Below are 13515 nucleotides of genomic sequence, written 5' to 3' on the forward strand. Positions count from 1 at the left end.
TCGCTGCATTTGCATGCTTTTCTTTGAAATCTGGAGTCAAACAACTGAATCTCTTTGAGGATTAAGCCCATTTTAGGGGTTTCTCTGTATAAATTATTGGTAAATTAGCAGAACTTTATTGTCTCAGATTTGGCAGTGCTTGCTAGGGGGGAAATGAGCAAAGAATGGATTCGAGCTTGGCTCTGATTATGTTGTTGACATTTGTAATATATAATACGATTGATTAAGGTTTGGGGAAAATTAAGTGCCTTAGAGCCACAGTGGGAAGTTACTGAGTAGCTTCAATGATCTGTCATCTTTGTTCAAAGAAAGGATTTGTCTTTTGGTCTTGAAAAATGGGTTCAGGGATTCTTTGTTAGTTAAGGGGAAGGTTTACAGTATTTGTCCTACCAGAGCCAGTAGTATGCATAAAATCAAGATAATTATATTCAGATAGCAGCAGGTGTTGCCATTTAGGAGCCAGTGGTTGTTGACTCTTGTCCAGCAATGGTCAACATAAATGCTTCAGTGTAAGAGTAGAAGCAGCTACAATTGGTGCTGACACATAATGGGGATGACATTTTCTCCTTGACAAGGAATGCTGCTGGTTGTTGGTCCATATCACGAAACATAACTTAATATAGCTATTGCAGATAATGTAACATTCTAGGAATGATCATAGAATCACAGAATGTTTTGAGTTGGAAGGAACCTTAAAGATGTTCTAGTTCCAATTCCCCTGCTATGGGCTAGGACACCTTCTATGAGACCAGGTTGCTTAAAGTCCCATCCAGCCTGGCCTTGAACACTTCCAGGGATGAGGCATCCACAGCTTCTCCAGGAAACTCACCTCCCTCCCTCACCACCCTCACACTGAAGTATTCTTCCTAAAATCTAATCTAAATATGTCCAATTTTACTTCAAAACCATTCCCCCTTGTGCTATTATTGGCTGCCCATGTAAAACATTGCCTATTTATGAACCCCCTTTAGGTACTGGAAGGCTGCAATGAGTTGTCTCCAGAGCTTTCTCTTCTCAGTGACAGCCCCAAGAGAACCCTCTCGGGGTTATTTTTGGTGGTGTTATCTTGCTTATCTTTCGTGGTGTTCTGTCAGTCTTTCCCCTTGCGTACTTCTTCCACTGAATCCCCTTGTTTTTATTTCTTGTTGAAGACTTGTGAACTGTTCTGCTTTGTAAATCATGTAAGGAGGCAGGAACAGAAATAAAAGGTCAGGCTTATCCTGGTGCCACAGTGTACAGTGACATCCCTGGCTGGATGTGCCCACACTGAATTGGTGCAGCAGGAACGAGGGAAACACAAGAATTGAGTTGATCAGTTGATCACAAACTGCCACTGCCTTTTGGCTGGTCCTCTGGATCTGTAGAGGGGGATCTCACCAGGAAGAATTCTCAAAGGTTCACCATGTCCTGTGAGGTTGGTCCTGTAACAGCACCTAAAAGCCAAAAGAAAGCTGTGTGATGTGTATTTGCTACCCCATCCCCTCCCTAGTGCAAAACCAACCCAGCCTGGCCCTGACCCCTTTCTTCTTGCAGTCACAATGCTCAGTTTTTTCTGTTTATCTTGCTGAGAAGCTTTGAGGTGGCTCTGAATAAGCAGCTTCTGCCTTAAGCACTAATGAACAGGCAGTGGCATCATGGACATCAGACTGCATTTAGTGATGAGTTAAGGGTTTGTTTTGGTCTCCCTTACTCTAATTTTGGGTTGCATTGTAAACCTCTTTAACCAGAGTCAAAATTTCTGGGTGGAGTCAGTATATTTTGGACATTTTTTTGCTGATTTTTGGGATTTGTTCTGTTCAAGTGCAACATGATTTTTTTTTAAATAGGTTTTGATTTTTAAATTTGAAAAGACAAGTCATTTTGAAATTGGTTTGGCTATGACTGAAACTAGTCATGTTTAATTCAAGAAAAACAATCACTTGAAGACAAAATAAAATGTTTTGATTTTTTAGAGTACATTTTGGTTTTGTTTTCAAACTTCATTAAAGACTTAAAAAACAAATACTTCTTGTAAAAAAACCACAAAACCCCACACTAAAACAACACATCCAAACCTAAGAACAGAGACAAAACCCCACAAACCTCGTTCACTTCAGACTGACCTGCAATGATTTTTTTGAGTTTTATTTTTCTATTCTGCCAATACATACAAAGTGCTCAGTTTTTCACAAACCTTTCTGTCCCCGTGATTTGTATTAGAGAGCTGAGGTACTTGACTTACAGCTTCTGAATAAAAAACTGGTTTTCTTCAGCCTCCAGTAAAGCACTGTAAGGCAAGGTTAAGCCTTGCTCTCATCCACAGCATTCCCTCTGCTTTCAGCATTTCACCCCCGAGTGTGCAGGGCTCAGAGCAGTGTGATGACTTTCAAGGCTCACAGCTGAAGTACTTGGGGCTTCCCTCCACCCTGTGAGGAATTGCTCAGATCTTTTCACATGGTGGGAGAAATAAAGAGCTCAGAAGAGGTTTGTACTCTAAACCCAAGTTTCACAAAAATGGGAACAAAACCTATAAACTGTTTTAAACAGAGAAACTAAAATAATTATATGAGACAATGGCAAAGAAAAAAAATATTTAAAATTCCCTTTGTCAAGAGGTTTTCATAAAAGTACGGTGTAGAAAGCCTCTGCCAGACTTTGACACTTTCCTTCTCTGATCTGCTGTCTTTTGAAACTGGATTACTTGAATCAACATGCAATACCAGATAATCTGCATCCCTGGACATCCAACAGAAAGTAGTGAAAAGCTTTCAAGACAAAACCAAGTAAAGTACAGGAATGTCAGGCGCATTCTGTGGGGCTGGATCTCCAGAGCTGCATGTTTTAGTTGTTGGGAGTTTTTTTGCATGAAAAACCCACAGGCAAGTGGCTTTCAACCCAACTAAGTATTCGTTACATGTCCAGACACAGGTATTGGGTCATTTTCTCAATAGTGCCATTGAAACGAATGAAAACTCCAGCACAGTACAAACCTCACCTGCTACAAATTAACTTCAGTGGGGTCAATTTAGATTTTGGGGTTGGAATCACCTGACACAATGCCTTCATTTTCAGGTCAAACTCCGTGATCTGAGCAAGCTGTGCTAGCATTTATTTGAAGAGATTCATCCCTGCCTAAAGTGGCAGTCTGAGATAAGCCAGGGGATTATGCCTGCTTCCCTCCACTGAGTACAAAGGGAGAAAGGGTTGACAATTTCAGATGTAGCTATTTACTTAGTCATTGTAAACAATAAGTGTTAGATGAGGTGCTTTTGACCCTAATTGTGGCTTTCCATAAAAATTGAGAAGAAACTCTCATTGTCCTGGCATTTTTAAGAGCTCCATAAAGATGGGCTGTCAGCATTATGATCATATACTCTAACCTTTTGCCACACTGTGAACAGCCTCTTAATCCACAAAAGAGCACACCAAAGTCAAATGGATGTAGCTGCCCAACCTGAGATGCTTTAAAGGGTCTTAATTTGGAAAGCAAGACTCCCAACCTGTCAAAACTTGACTCTGTGCCCTGCATTAAGGTGGGAAACAAACCTGAAATATTAGGCATGCCAGAAGTTGTGGAGAGAAAAGAGTTGAATGCAAAGCTCTGCATACAATGCAGGCTGACAATATTTTGGGGACAGTCACGGGGATTTCTATACAGGACAGCTCCATGATGCAGAGGCTTAAATGGCAGCCTGTGTAGCCAGTCACAGAAGTGTTGACATCAGAAGGTCTTTGCCGGTGGGTATTCAGAAAATACAGGTGTCTATCTATGAATAGGAATTTTAAGATCCTTCATCTTTTAATTTTTGCATTCCAAATAGCAGCTACTTCCAGTGCTAGTTCACCCCTAGGGACTTGCACCTTTACAGAAATGTGTAAAAACCTCTGCAAGTGCAGGAGAATTGGGCTCCAGAGAACATGTACATCCAACAGTGTGTATCTCTGGTGTCTGACTTTCAAGCCTCGGTGATGCTGCCTTTGAAGTCAATGAGAATTTTGCTATTGACCTCAGCTGGAATGAGATCAACGGGAACAAGCCCTTAGGTAAATATGCTCAGACACATTAATCAAAGGTGTGTTTGTTTCCTTAATGACTTTTTGGACCCTTCAGAAGGGAGGATTTCAGTTTGTTTCAATAGAGTGAGGGCAGCTTTAAGAGTAGCAGTTATAAAAGCCAGACTTTCAAGGTATTTTGCAATTGTCTAAGTAGGTGGTATGTGTGTCTTGAAGCATTTGGTTTGAACGCAAAGGTCACCCCAGAGACGTGTGTAAATGTCTCCTGGATTTCTCTTTTTTGACTGTTTTTTGCTCTTTCTCTGCAGTGCTCCAATTACCTTTCACAGCACTGTTGATGCAGGCAGACTGAACCAGCTTTGTTTTGGCTGGAGATATAAAACAGTCTCAGCTAATTTTCTGACAGATTTTCTTCCAACCTAATCTAAAATCTCTTTGTTTTTATGTGCTACTAATCTGTTGTGTGCATGATGGCATTAAGTCGTGCCAAGTGAGTGAACCAGCGATCAAAAACTTGTTGCTAATATCTCATTGAGATGCAATTAGACATTTTTACTTTTGAAAATTACATTTCAATAACAAAAAGAGAACTTGTGATGCTTTAATAATGTGCCTTTTTTTTTTTTTTTCAAGAGAAGGAATTTCTATTTGACACCGACAAACTATTAATTGTAAGCACATATTATGTGCTATGGATTTCATAACACAGGTACAGACCAACACAAAGATACCTGTGTGCACACACTCCAGACTTTTTATCCTTTTCACCTAACCTGCTCTCTAGAAGAATGTAATGACCTTGAAAGAGGAAGAAACAAAAATGAAACCATGCTGAAAAACTTTTACCTTTTTATTATTGGTGCCTTTACATTAATACTGCTGTTTTGTGCTGAGAAAACCAATCTGTTACACATAAGGTAACTGTAATATACAACATAGAAATGCAGTCTAAGTTAATTACAACAAGGAGCTACAAAAAAAATTCGTAGGAAAGAAGTCACCTAACATTGCAACTGTGCTTGCAACAAATCACTCCCTTACTGCAGGACTATGCACATTGTGAACCATGGTTATTTACATGTCCCTTACGACCGTTAACAACAGAAGGGCTAAAATCAGTCTAAAAAGTTCCAGAACGTCACTATATACTGTACAATCCTCAAAAATAATTTATTACACTGTTTCTAAAAAAAGGTACTAATTTTGCTTTGATTTCTTTTGTTTTCTGGTGTTTTCTGGAGTGCACAACATGTGCAAAGTTTTGCCTAACAGTCTAAAAACTCAAGAACTGAACCACGAGCCACAATCACAGAGACGAAGTGGTGGAGTCCAGAACTTCCCTCCCATTGCAGACGGTGGGTACGTACATACTGGCAGATGCTGAAAGAGAAAGAGAGGGGAAAAATCAACTCACTTCAGGACAGCAAAAAATGACAACACACAGGATTAGAATTTATGTCGATCCGGACCATCTCACCCAATTTAGCCTAATGAAAAGTCCCTCTACACGCCTGTGTCAGCAGCGGAGCTGATGGAGGTGCTGCTTGCACCTCTACATGGCAATTCAGACCTGAGGCTGAAGCATCCCCTGGAGAAACCTGATTTCACTTTGCTGACCACTGGGAACACGCAGGGTGATTACACTTCTACAAGAAGTGTTGGAATAAAATACATGATTATTTTTTTTTTGATGAGTCTGCACCAGTGGGTCTCACTTTATAGCACTTTGCATGTTAGTGTGAATTAATACAGCTAGAGTGGTGCTAAGATATCTCAGTAGAAGTAAAAAGTGAATCTTTGGATTCTTTGTGTTTTATTGGCAAGAAATAATAAGGTCTGATCCTTTGAGCTTTCAGCTAATTGGAGTGGACATTCTTGTAACTAAAATATATGTACCTTTAAATCCACCTCTGCATATTAGAACCCTGGGTTGATCTACTTTTTAATTACTATAAGAATTATAATTAGATGTTGGATGAAGTGAAGAAATTTTTGAATAACTGCATTTAAAAGCAAGATTATTTCTCACCTAATCCCAGAATAATTTCTACCTGTGATACACTTCATTTCTAGGAGCTCTGGATCAGGATTCAAGATGCATCCAGAGACGAGGGCCAGATTCTGATAAAATTGTTTGCAATGTATAACATTTTATACATCAGCTTTTCACTGCTCCAATGATATCAGATGGTAATTGAATCTGAGTACTAGAATCTGCTTCTAAATCTATTTTTGATTGTAGAATATATTACCCCATTCTGCTAAAGTCTTGTGGATTTTAATTTAAAAGCAAGCTGGTTTGTCCATCTTTGTTAAAATTATCCACTGGTCATCAAGAATGTGTTTTCAGTTGCTCTGTGACATCTCTGCCCACAGTACCACAAAGCTGTTTTTTGAAAGATACATTAGGTTAATGGTAACAGTGACCCAGAGAAATGTGATGCCTTCATCAAAGAAAACACACGGCAAGCAATGACTTAGTAAACTCAATCATCCAGTGTAAAAAGCAATTTATTCAGCTGACAAGGGCATGCTCAATCTTTCAGATCTGGTGCTGGCTACACTCTCAGTTGCAGACTGGTTCATTAAAGATGCTCAGCATCATTTTTAGAACAAATAATTCTTTCCTCAAATCGGCTACTATTTCTAATTCTTTCATTGACTGAATTAATATTTTACGTAAAAGAGAACTGCTCTAAAAAGAGAAATTTAAAGCCATGTATTGAATTAACTTACTACTTAGAGGGCAGGACATATTCCTGATAAACAGGAGAGCCAAGAATGAGCCCCTGTTCTGGATTAGGTAGATGGAGTTTGATATCTCACAACACAGATATGTGTTTTGAGTCACAGATGTGGAAGCAGTCATTGTAGGTAGAAGGCCACAGGGTATCATGTTTGCAGTTTGGGAAAATTAACTATCAGGTCTTGTGTTCTGTTTTTCACTGGGTATAATGTGGCAGCACATTGACCTAAATTCTTTACTATTGTTGTTACTTTTATTTCTACTTTTTTTGGAAAGCAGAAAAATCAGTTCTGTTCAGGAAACCTGATTCAAATCCCCGTTCAACTGCAGTATGGCTACAGGCAAAAGCATTTTTTTCCCCCTGAACATCAGTCACTTATCCAGTACTTTTTTAGCTTCTGGGTTTTTTTTTGAAGTCCAACACATTGATGAGCATGAATAGCTCAAATAGTACGGTAACTGGGTCAGGAGGATATCAAAATTGGACAGAAATATGTGGTGGTAGACAAGAAAGTAGTGGCCTTGCCTTTTGAATTCTCAGGATTTCTCCACAGCACATACCCCTCTCGTGCTGTGCTGGGATGAAGTTATTAACTCTGCTGGATGGAGTAAAGAGTTCACACCAAGCATCCAGCTCTCCTGAGACAGTACAAAAGATCTTGCTTTTCATTACAGACCTCAGCAGTGTTAACCACTGGCCCTGCAGGGTTCTGAGTGTCCTGTAGAAGCAGCCAAGGGGTTTTCTGAAATATTGCAGGATATGCAAGAGACACTTCACTTTCATTTTGCCTTGTGTTGAGACCAAGGGCAAAGGTGTGACATCACCAGAAGTTGTGATTTGGCTCCAGTTCATGCTTTTGATCTCCTCTTTTCTGGCTGTCGCTGATTTTGCTTAGACAATCCAAGGAAAAGAACCAGAGGTACAACGCAAGAGCCAGCACTGCTGTGGCCACCTTGCAGCATTCCTACAGAGCCAGGAATGGGGAGATCCCAACATGCTGTCAGTGTGTCACTTAGAATCATAGAATCATAGAATATCCTGAGTTGGAAGGGACCCACAAGGATCACTGAGTCCAGTTCTTGGCTTTGCACAGGACAACCCCAAAAATCACACCATGTGCCTGAGAGTGTTGTCTCCTCTGCTCATGCTCGTAGCTGAATAACCATGAGTTAATCATATATAAAGGTCATATACCAGGGTTGGTTGGAACAAGGTTTAGGAAAATAAATTCAGAGAGAAAAAAATGTACCAGTCTGGCTATAAACAGTAGCTTCAATTCTCTTTCTGACCCATCTGGAGGACACCTGGAGGAGCTCAAGTGTGTGTGCAGCTCTCCATGTGGACATAACTTGGAAGAATGATATCTTCTGGGTGTAAAAGCTTAGCCTTAATCATCTAGGCACTTAAAATCAGTCCTGAGCTCTCTAGGAAATTTTACGAATGCTGAAATCCACAAAATAGGCCTTAAGAAAACTGGGGAACATCCCATTGGGGGAAACACTACAGGGGAAGCAGAACTTATGCAGCACCTTGTCAAATGGAAATTTTCAGATTCAAATAAGTGTGTACAGATATATACATTTCAAAACACATATACCTAGTACAGACTTACCCTGCCTCTATTCATCCTAAATCAATATTCTTTTTTTTAGTCCAGACTTTAGCTATCAAAATGATCAACGCTTGGTGCCTCTAAAACAAGTTTCCTTGCCGAGTAAAGTATTCACCTCTGCTTGCTTTCTGCAGAGCATGTAGCAAAGAAGAGCTGTGTTCAAATGACTGCATGAGGTGCTCAGTTTAACTCTCATGACCACTATCACACTACAGCTTATAGAGCTGACCATTTACTCAGGCTCTCCCTCCACTGCTCAGTTTAGGGATGTCATTGTGACACTCATTTAGAGCTAACACTTAGACTACCCAAGAGCATCATGAGTGTCACTTACCTTTTCTCATAGTGTTTGAGCAGTTTTCATGGTTCAGGGAACTCTGTTGAGAACTGTCTGTGTGTCTCTTGCTGTTCATGACTCACTATGCTCATGGAATTAACAATCAATGGAGTAAAGAGGTGGTGGCAACCTTGAGATGCAATGGACATGGAAGTCCATGGGAGACAGGAAAAATACTGCCCATTCAAGCAACTTGGGTACTCCTGACCTCCAGAGCTCTGATAATGAATAAGAACTGGCTTTTTAAACATACTTGAATGCCCTGATATCAATCTGATATTAAGAAGTTTCTGAATGATGAAAATACCATCAAGACCAAAATAAAAACAAGCTGACAGGCCCAGGACTGATGACAGGAATATTTTAGACATAGATTAGAATCAATATGGATGGCAACCTTTTTGGAGTTCTACAAATGACTAAACGGTTAGGAAAAACAATAGAAATTGATTTAAAATAATCTACAAAAAATTGGAAAGCAGTAAGGGAAAATTTCTCATCTTGAAAATACTGGTATTTTGATAGAGACTAAATTCTCAGCATTATTTTCCAAAATAATTGTAAATATAATTTTATTTATTTTCCAGGCTTTTTCTATTTTATGTGATATACCTTTTAGCTCTAATTCCATGTCTTTCTATGGTTCAAAAATTCAACAAGACATCCCATATTCAATTAGTGTAATCAGTGAAAGTACAAGCCTGGAGCCACCTTTCTAAACAATGAAGCAGAAAGAGATTCTAAGTCTGGATTTTTATGCTTTTCTTAATGTTTTAAAGCTACTCACAAACCTGAAAACACAGGCTTTAATGCAAAGATGTGCACTGAGGATGTCTCTCTGTTGCATGCATGCTTGCATGCACACGTTATCCAGCTGTTAAAATGAAAATATCAAATTCCAAAACCCAATCCAGAATCCCGTACAAAGTATTTATGAATCAAAATGATTTCTGACTAAGCTTATTCTACAGCATGAGAGTATTAAGAAACTTGGTAAGAGCACTTACACAAAACTCCCAAGGGATGAAAATAATCTCATGGGACCAAACTTCTCAGGATTTTGGGAATCCATTGGTCCTTTGGGAATGTTTAGTACTTTGGGCACACAAGGCCATCTCATTAAGTTTTCCAAAATAGCAAGGAGTGTTTGCTCCCTGGTGTCAGGGCTGGATGCAGCTCTGACTCTGATGAGATGGCAAACATGTAGAGCCACATGGCTGCTCTCTTGTTAAGGGACCCTGGGCATTCACGTACAGTGTGGTTTGGGTGGGGAGAGCTGGAGATGGTTGGGATCCCTTTACCTCCTAATCCCTGCCATGGTGATACACAGCAGGGTTCCAAGTTACTTCCATGTTCTGTCTGAAATCTGAAGTGCCAAAGGTTTTGAGCCAATTTTGAAATTTAGGTGACACTTAAAAACCTCAGCCTAGGTTAGTGTGAACTTGCTAGCAAGCCTTGTTCTGTGCCCCTCCCTCCCACCCCTTTCTTATTCCCTTCCTCTTTATAGCTGTAGTGTGATTTCAATTGGAATTCCAGGGTAGACACGCTGTCCACAGTGCTCTGCTAACAAGGTGCTGTGTGCTCCCATCTTTGACTAGTTAAGCTAATTAGGCTAGATTTAAAAAAAACCAAAACAAACCCCAAAGAAATATACAGGTGACCTTTTTTTTTTTTTTAAATCCAAAAATATCTCTGAGAAGCTCACACAGATAAGGAGCAACAGCCTCAAAACAAAATCACAGCTGTGAATCTGCTTGCAATGAAGAGAGTAAAGATGAAGGAAAGGAGCGAAGCAGAGCAGATGAGCTGTCCTTGCAAAAGAGCACTGATTGCTTCTCCTGGCTGTGGCACTAACAAAGGGTATTGATCATGCTCTGCATACAGATGCCATTTATGGCATCCCTTGGATGCTTCTGCTGCAGACTTGGTGCCTTTCCTGATAATGCAGGTGATGAGCCATTGAGAACGTGCTGGGCTGTGACCAGGGTCCTGCCAGCACGTCACTTTGACAGGAATACTCCAAGGCAATCTGTTCCTGTCACAGCTGCCAGGGTGACAGTGAACCACAGGGTCTATTTGCTTTGCGCAACATGCTGGAGTCAAAGCCCACCAAAAACTTTCTGCTGACTTCAGTGAGCTTCAGAGCACACTCTGAGCTGATTCCCCTGGGAAGGGGATGGATTTTTCTCTCCAGACACATAGAAAGTGATCCTTTCACAGGACACAAAGTTCAGCCCATTAAGATATTTTTCCTGCTGGTAAAAGACCTGTTTTGCCTTTACCCAAATTCACCACAACCCCACACCCTTATAGAAAAGTGACAGTTTTGTTACTTACACTGGGAGTAAGTTGTCCCGGTCCCACTGACACTGAACCTGTTGAGATGGAGTCTGTGAGTGACCACGTTCTTCTGGGGCTGGAAAAGGATGATGTGCACCTTGGGTGCAAACAAGCAGCCCAGCACAACGAAGCCGCTCAGGCTCACAGAGATGCACATGGTGGTGGTTTGCACCTAGGACAGAGCGGGCACAAAGCACTGTGTTTCAGCACAGAAAACTCTGAAATGCAGAATACTAGAGACATTATCATGCAACAGCAAAACCACAGTCCTGGGGGTTTGCATCCTTTTCTTCCACAATCTCAGGATTGCATGAGTGAGGTGCGTGGTGCTGTGTCTCTTCATATCAGGGGGAGATTGATTGAGTGTGTTCTCCCTCTGTTTAGTACAGAAAGGATAGTTCTGCACTCTTTCTCTCACACCCTTGATTTCTAACTCGATGAGGGAACCCTCTGTAATGCCTTTCATGCAATATCTGAACAGTCCTGGCTGCAGTGGGAACCAGCTCACACACACCATACATCATGTGGGTTTATATGTCTCATGCAAGGCATCCATCTGAAAAACACTTTAGTCTCCAGCCTCAATCCTATTCAGAGAATTTGAGTAATCCCTTGCAGAAATATATGTGTAATTTGGAGTAAACATAATAGCTAGTGACTCTTGTCAGAGTGGGCCTGAAAGGTGTCCTAACTCTGAGACATCAGTTTTTGAGCTAAGAATTGAATTGTTTGTAAGGCTGTAGGATTTTAGGGTAGTTGCTTCAGGGCATTTGTTAGCATAGCTTTGATGGCACTGTCTTTTATCCTTTTTATTCAATAGTATGACTAGGTGCAAGTTTACTGCCTCATTTTCAGTTTATATTCTTTTCTTCCAAGTAGATTCCTTAATTAAGATGCTGAATTAAACTGCTTTAAACTCTACTGCTTAATTTGAATGATTATACATCCACGGCTCATTTTTCCTCAGTTACACTCCTGTAGTTCTTGGAGATTAGCCTTCATCCATGGGAATGCTTCTCATATCTCCTTGTCAGAAATAATTGGTGCAAATTAAAAAATAGAGTAGGGAATGGACTTTGTTACTTTATATATATACTGAGCACGATTGGTGTTTTGTCATCAATAATTATAATTAATGTGATCATATAATAATCACCCTTTACACAACGTGGATGTGGCAAGCACTGTGAAAATGTACTCAGCTTTCATGGGGTGAGTGAACATGGAAGGTTCTACAGAGGCTGCATGAGAAAGGAACACCTTAGTTGTACTTTCACTTCTCTGCATTTTGTCCATGGAGCTAAGCTGTCAGTTCAGGTGGGTATTGAACTGGGTGCTGTACAGATAAGACAGGGAGTTTTCTTATAAAAAAAGAATAAATGAAGCTACCTTTATTTTCATTAGTTTCAAGGTAAGTTCTCTTCACTATCAAAGCCCTCCTCCCCACTCTGCTTTCCTAGGGTTTGTGCCTCCTGGAGCAGCTCAGCTGTGCTGGTATAATTACACACTCAATCAATTAAATGATTTGGGTTAAAAATAGCTCCCTCCCACAGGTTTCCTTTTAATCCAGGTCACTCCAGTGGTTCAGTGTTTAACCTGGCCTCACAGACTGGACTGGTGTGCTGGTGGAGTGGAGGAAATCCTGCTAAACCATGTGTTATGCCGAGGCACGTGGAGAACTGGGAGCTGATTCAGGACAGACAGCACAGCTTCACCAAGGGCAAGTCCTGCCTGACCAACCCAGTGGCCTTCTGTGATACAGTGACTGCATCAGTGGACAATGGGAGGGCTACACATGCCATTTATCTGGACTTCTGTTATGCCTTTCACACAGTCCCCCACAACACCCTTATCTCTAAATTGGAGAGAGATGGATTTGATGAGTGGACTGTTAGATGAGTAAGAAATTGGTTGGGTGGTCACATCCAGAGGGTCAAAGGCTCAGAGTCCCAACAGGTATCAGAGACAAGTGGTGTCCCTCTGGGATCTGTACTGGGACCAGTGTTATTTAATATCTTCATTAATGACATAGATGAAGGGATTGAGTGCACTCTCAGCAGGTTAGCTGATGAGTGGTACAGCTGACACACCTGAAGGATGGGATGCCATCCAGAGGAAGATGGACAAGCTTGAGAAGTGGACCTATAGTATGGTTTAACAAGACCAACTGTAAGGTGCTGTAGCTGGGCTGGGGCAACCCCGGTATCAATACAGGCTGAGGGATGAGCAGATCAAGAGCAGCCCTGCTGAGAAGGACTTGGGGATGCTGGTAGGTGAGAGGCTGGACACGACCCAGCAATGTTCGCCTGCAGCCCAGAAACACAATTGTGTCAAAAGCAGCATGGCCAGCAGGCTGAGGGAGGTGATTCTGCCCCTGTACTCTGCTCTGGTGAGACCCTACTGGAGTGCTGCATCCAGGTCTGGGGCTCCCAACAAAAGAAAGACATGGAACTGTTGGAACAAGTCCAGAGGAGGGTCACTTGGCT

At 41.1% G+C, this 13515-nt stretch overlaps 1 protein-coding gene across 3 annotated transcripts in view; it reads right to left on the reverse strand.

Annotated features, from left to right (window-relative positions):
- Positions 1-4825: 4825 nt before the first annotated feature.
- GRM3 (glutamate metabotropic receptor 3) overlaps positions 4826-13515 on the reverse strand; it is a 104131-nt gene continuing 95441 nt past the window's right edge. For all 3 annotated transcript variants that reach the window (XM_050324885.1, XM_050324886.1, XM_050324887.1), the window contains 2 exons: positions 11027-11201; positions 4826-5373 (listed from right to left, as the gene is read on the reverse strand). In XM_050324885.1, the coding sequence (XP_050180842.1) occupies positions 5300-5373; positions 11027-11201 (249 nt within the window). In that variant the 3' untranslated portion in view covers positions 4826-5299. The remainder of the gene's footprint in view (positions 5374-11026; positions 11202-13515) is intronic.

Source organism: Myiozetetes cayanensis, unplaced genomic scaffold, assembly GCF_022539395.1.
Source record: "Myiozetetes cayanensis isolate MyiCay16 unplaced genomic scaffold, myiCay2020 scf3, whole genome shotgun sequence".
NCBI classification, from domain to species: Eukaryota; Metazoa; Chordata; class Aves; order Passeriformes; family Tyrannidae; genus Myiozetetes; species Myiozetetes cayanensis.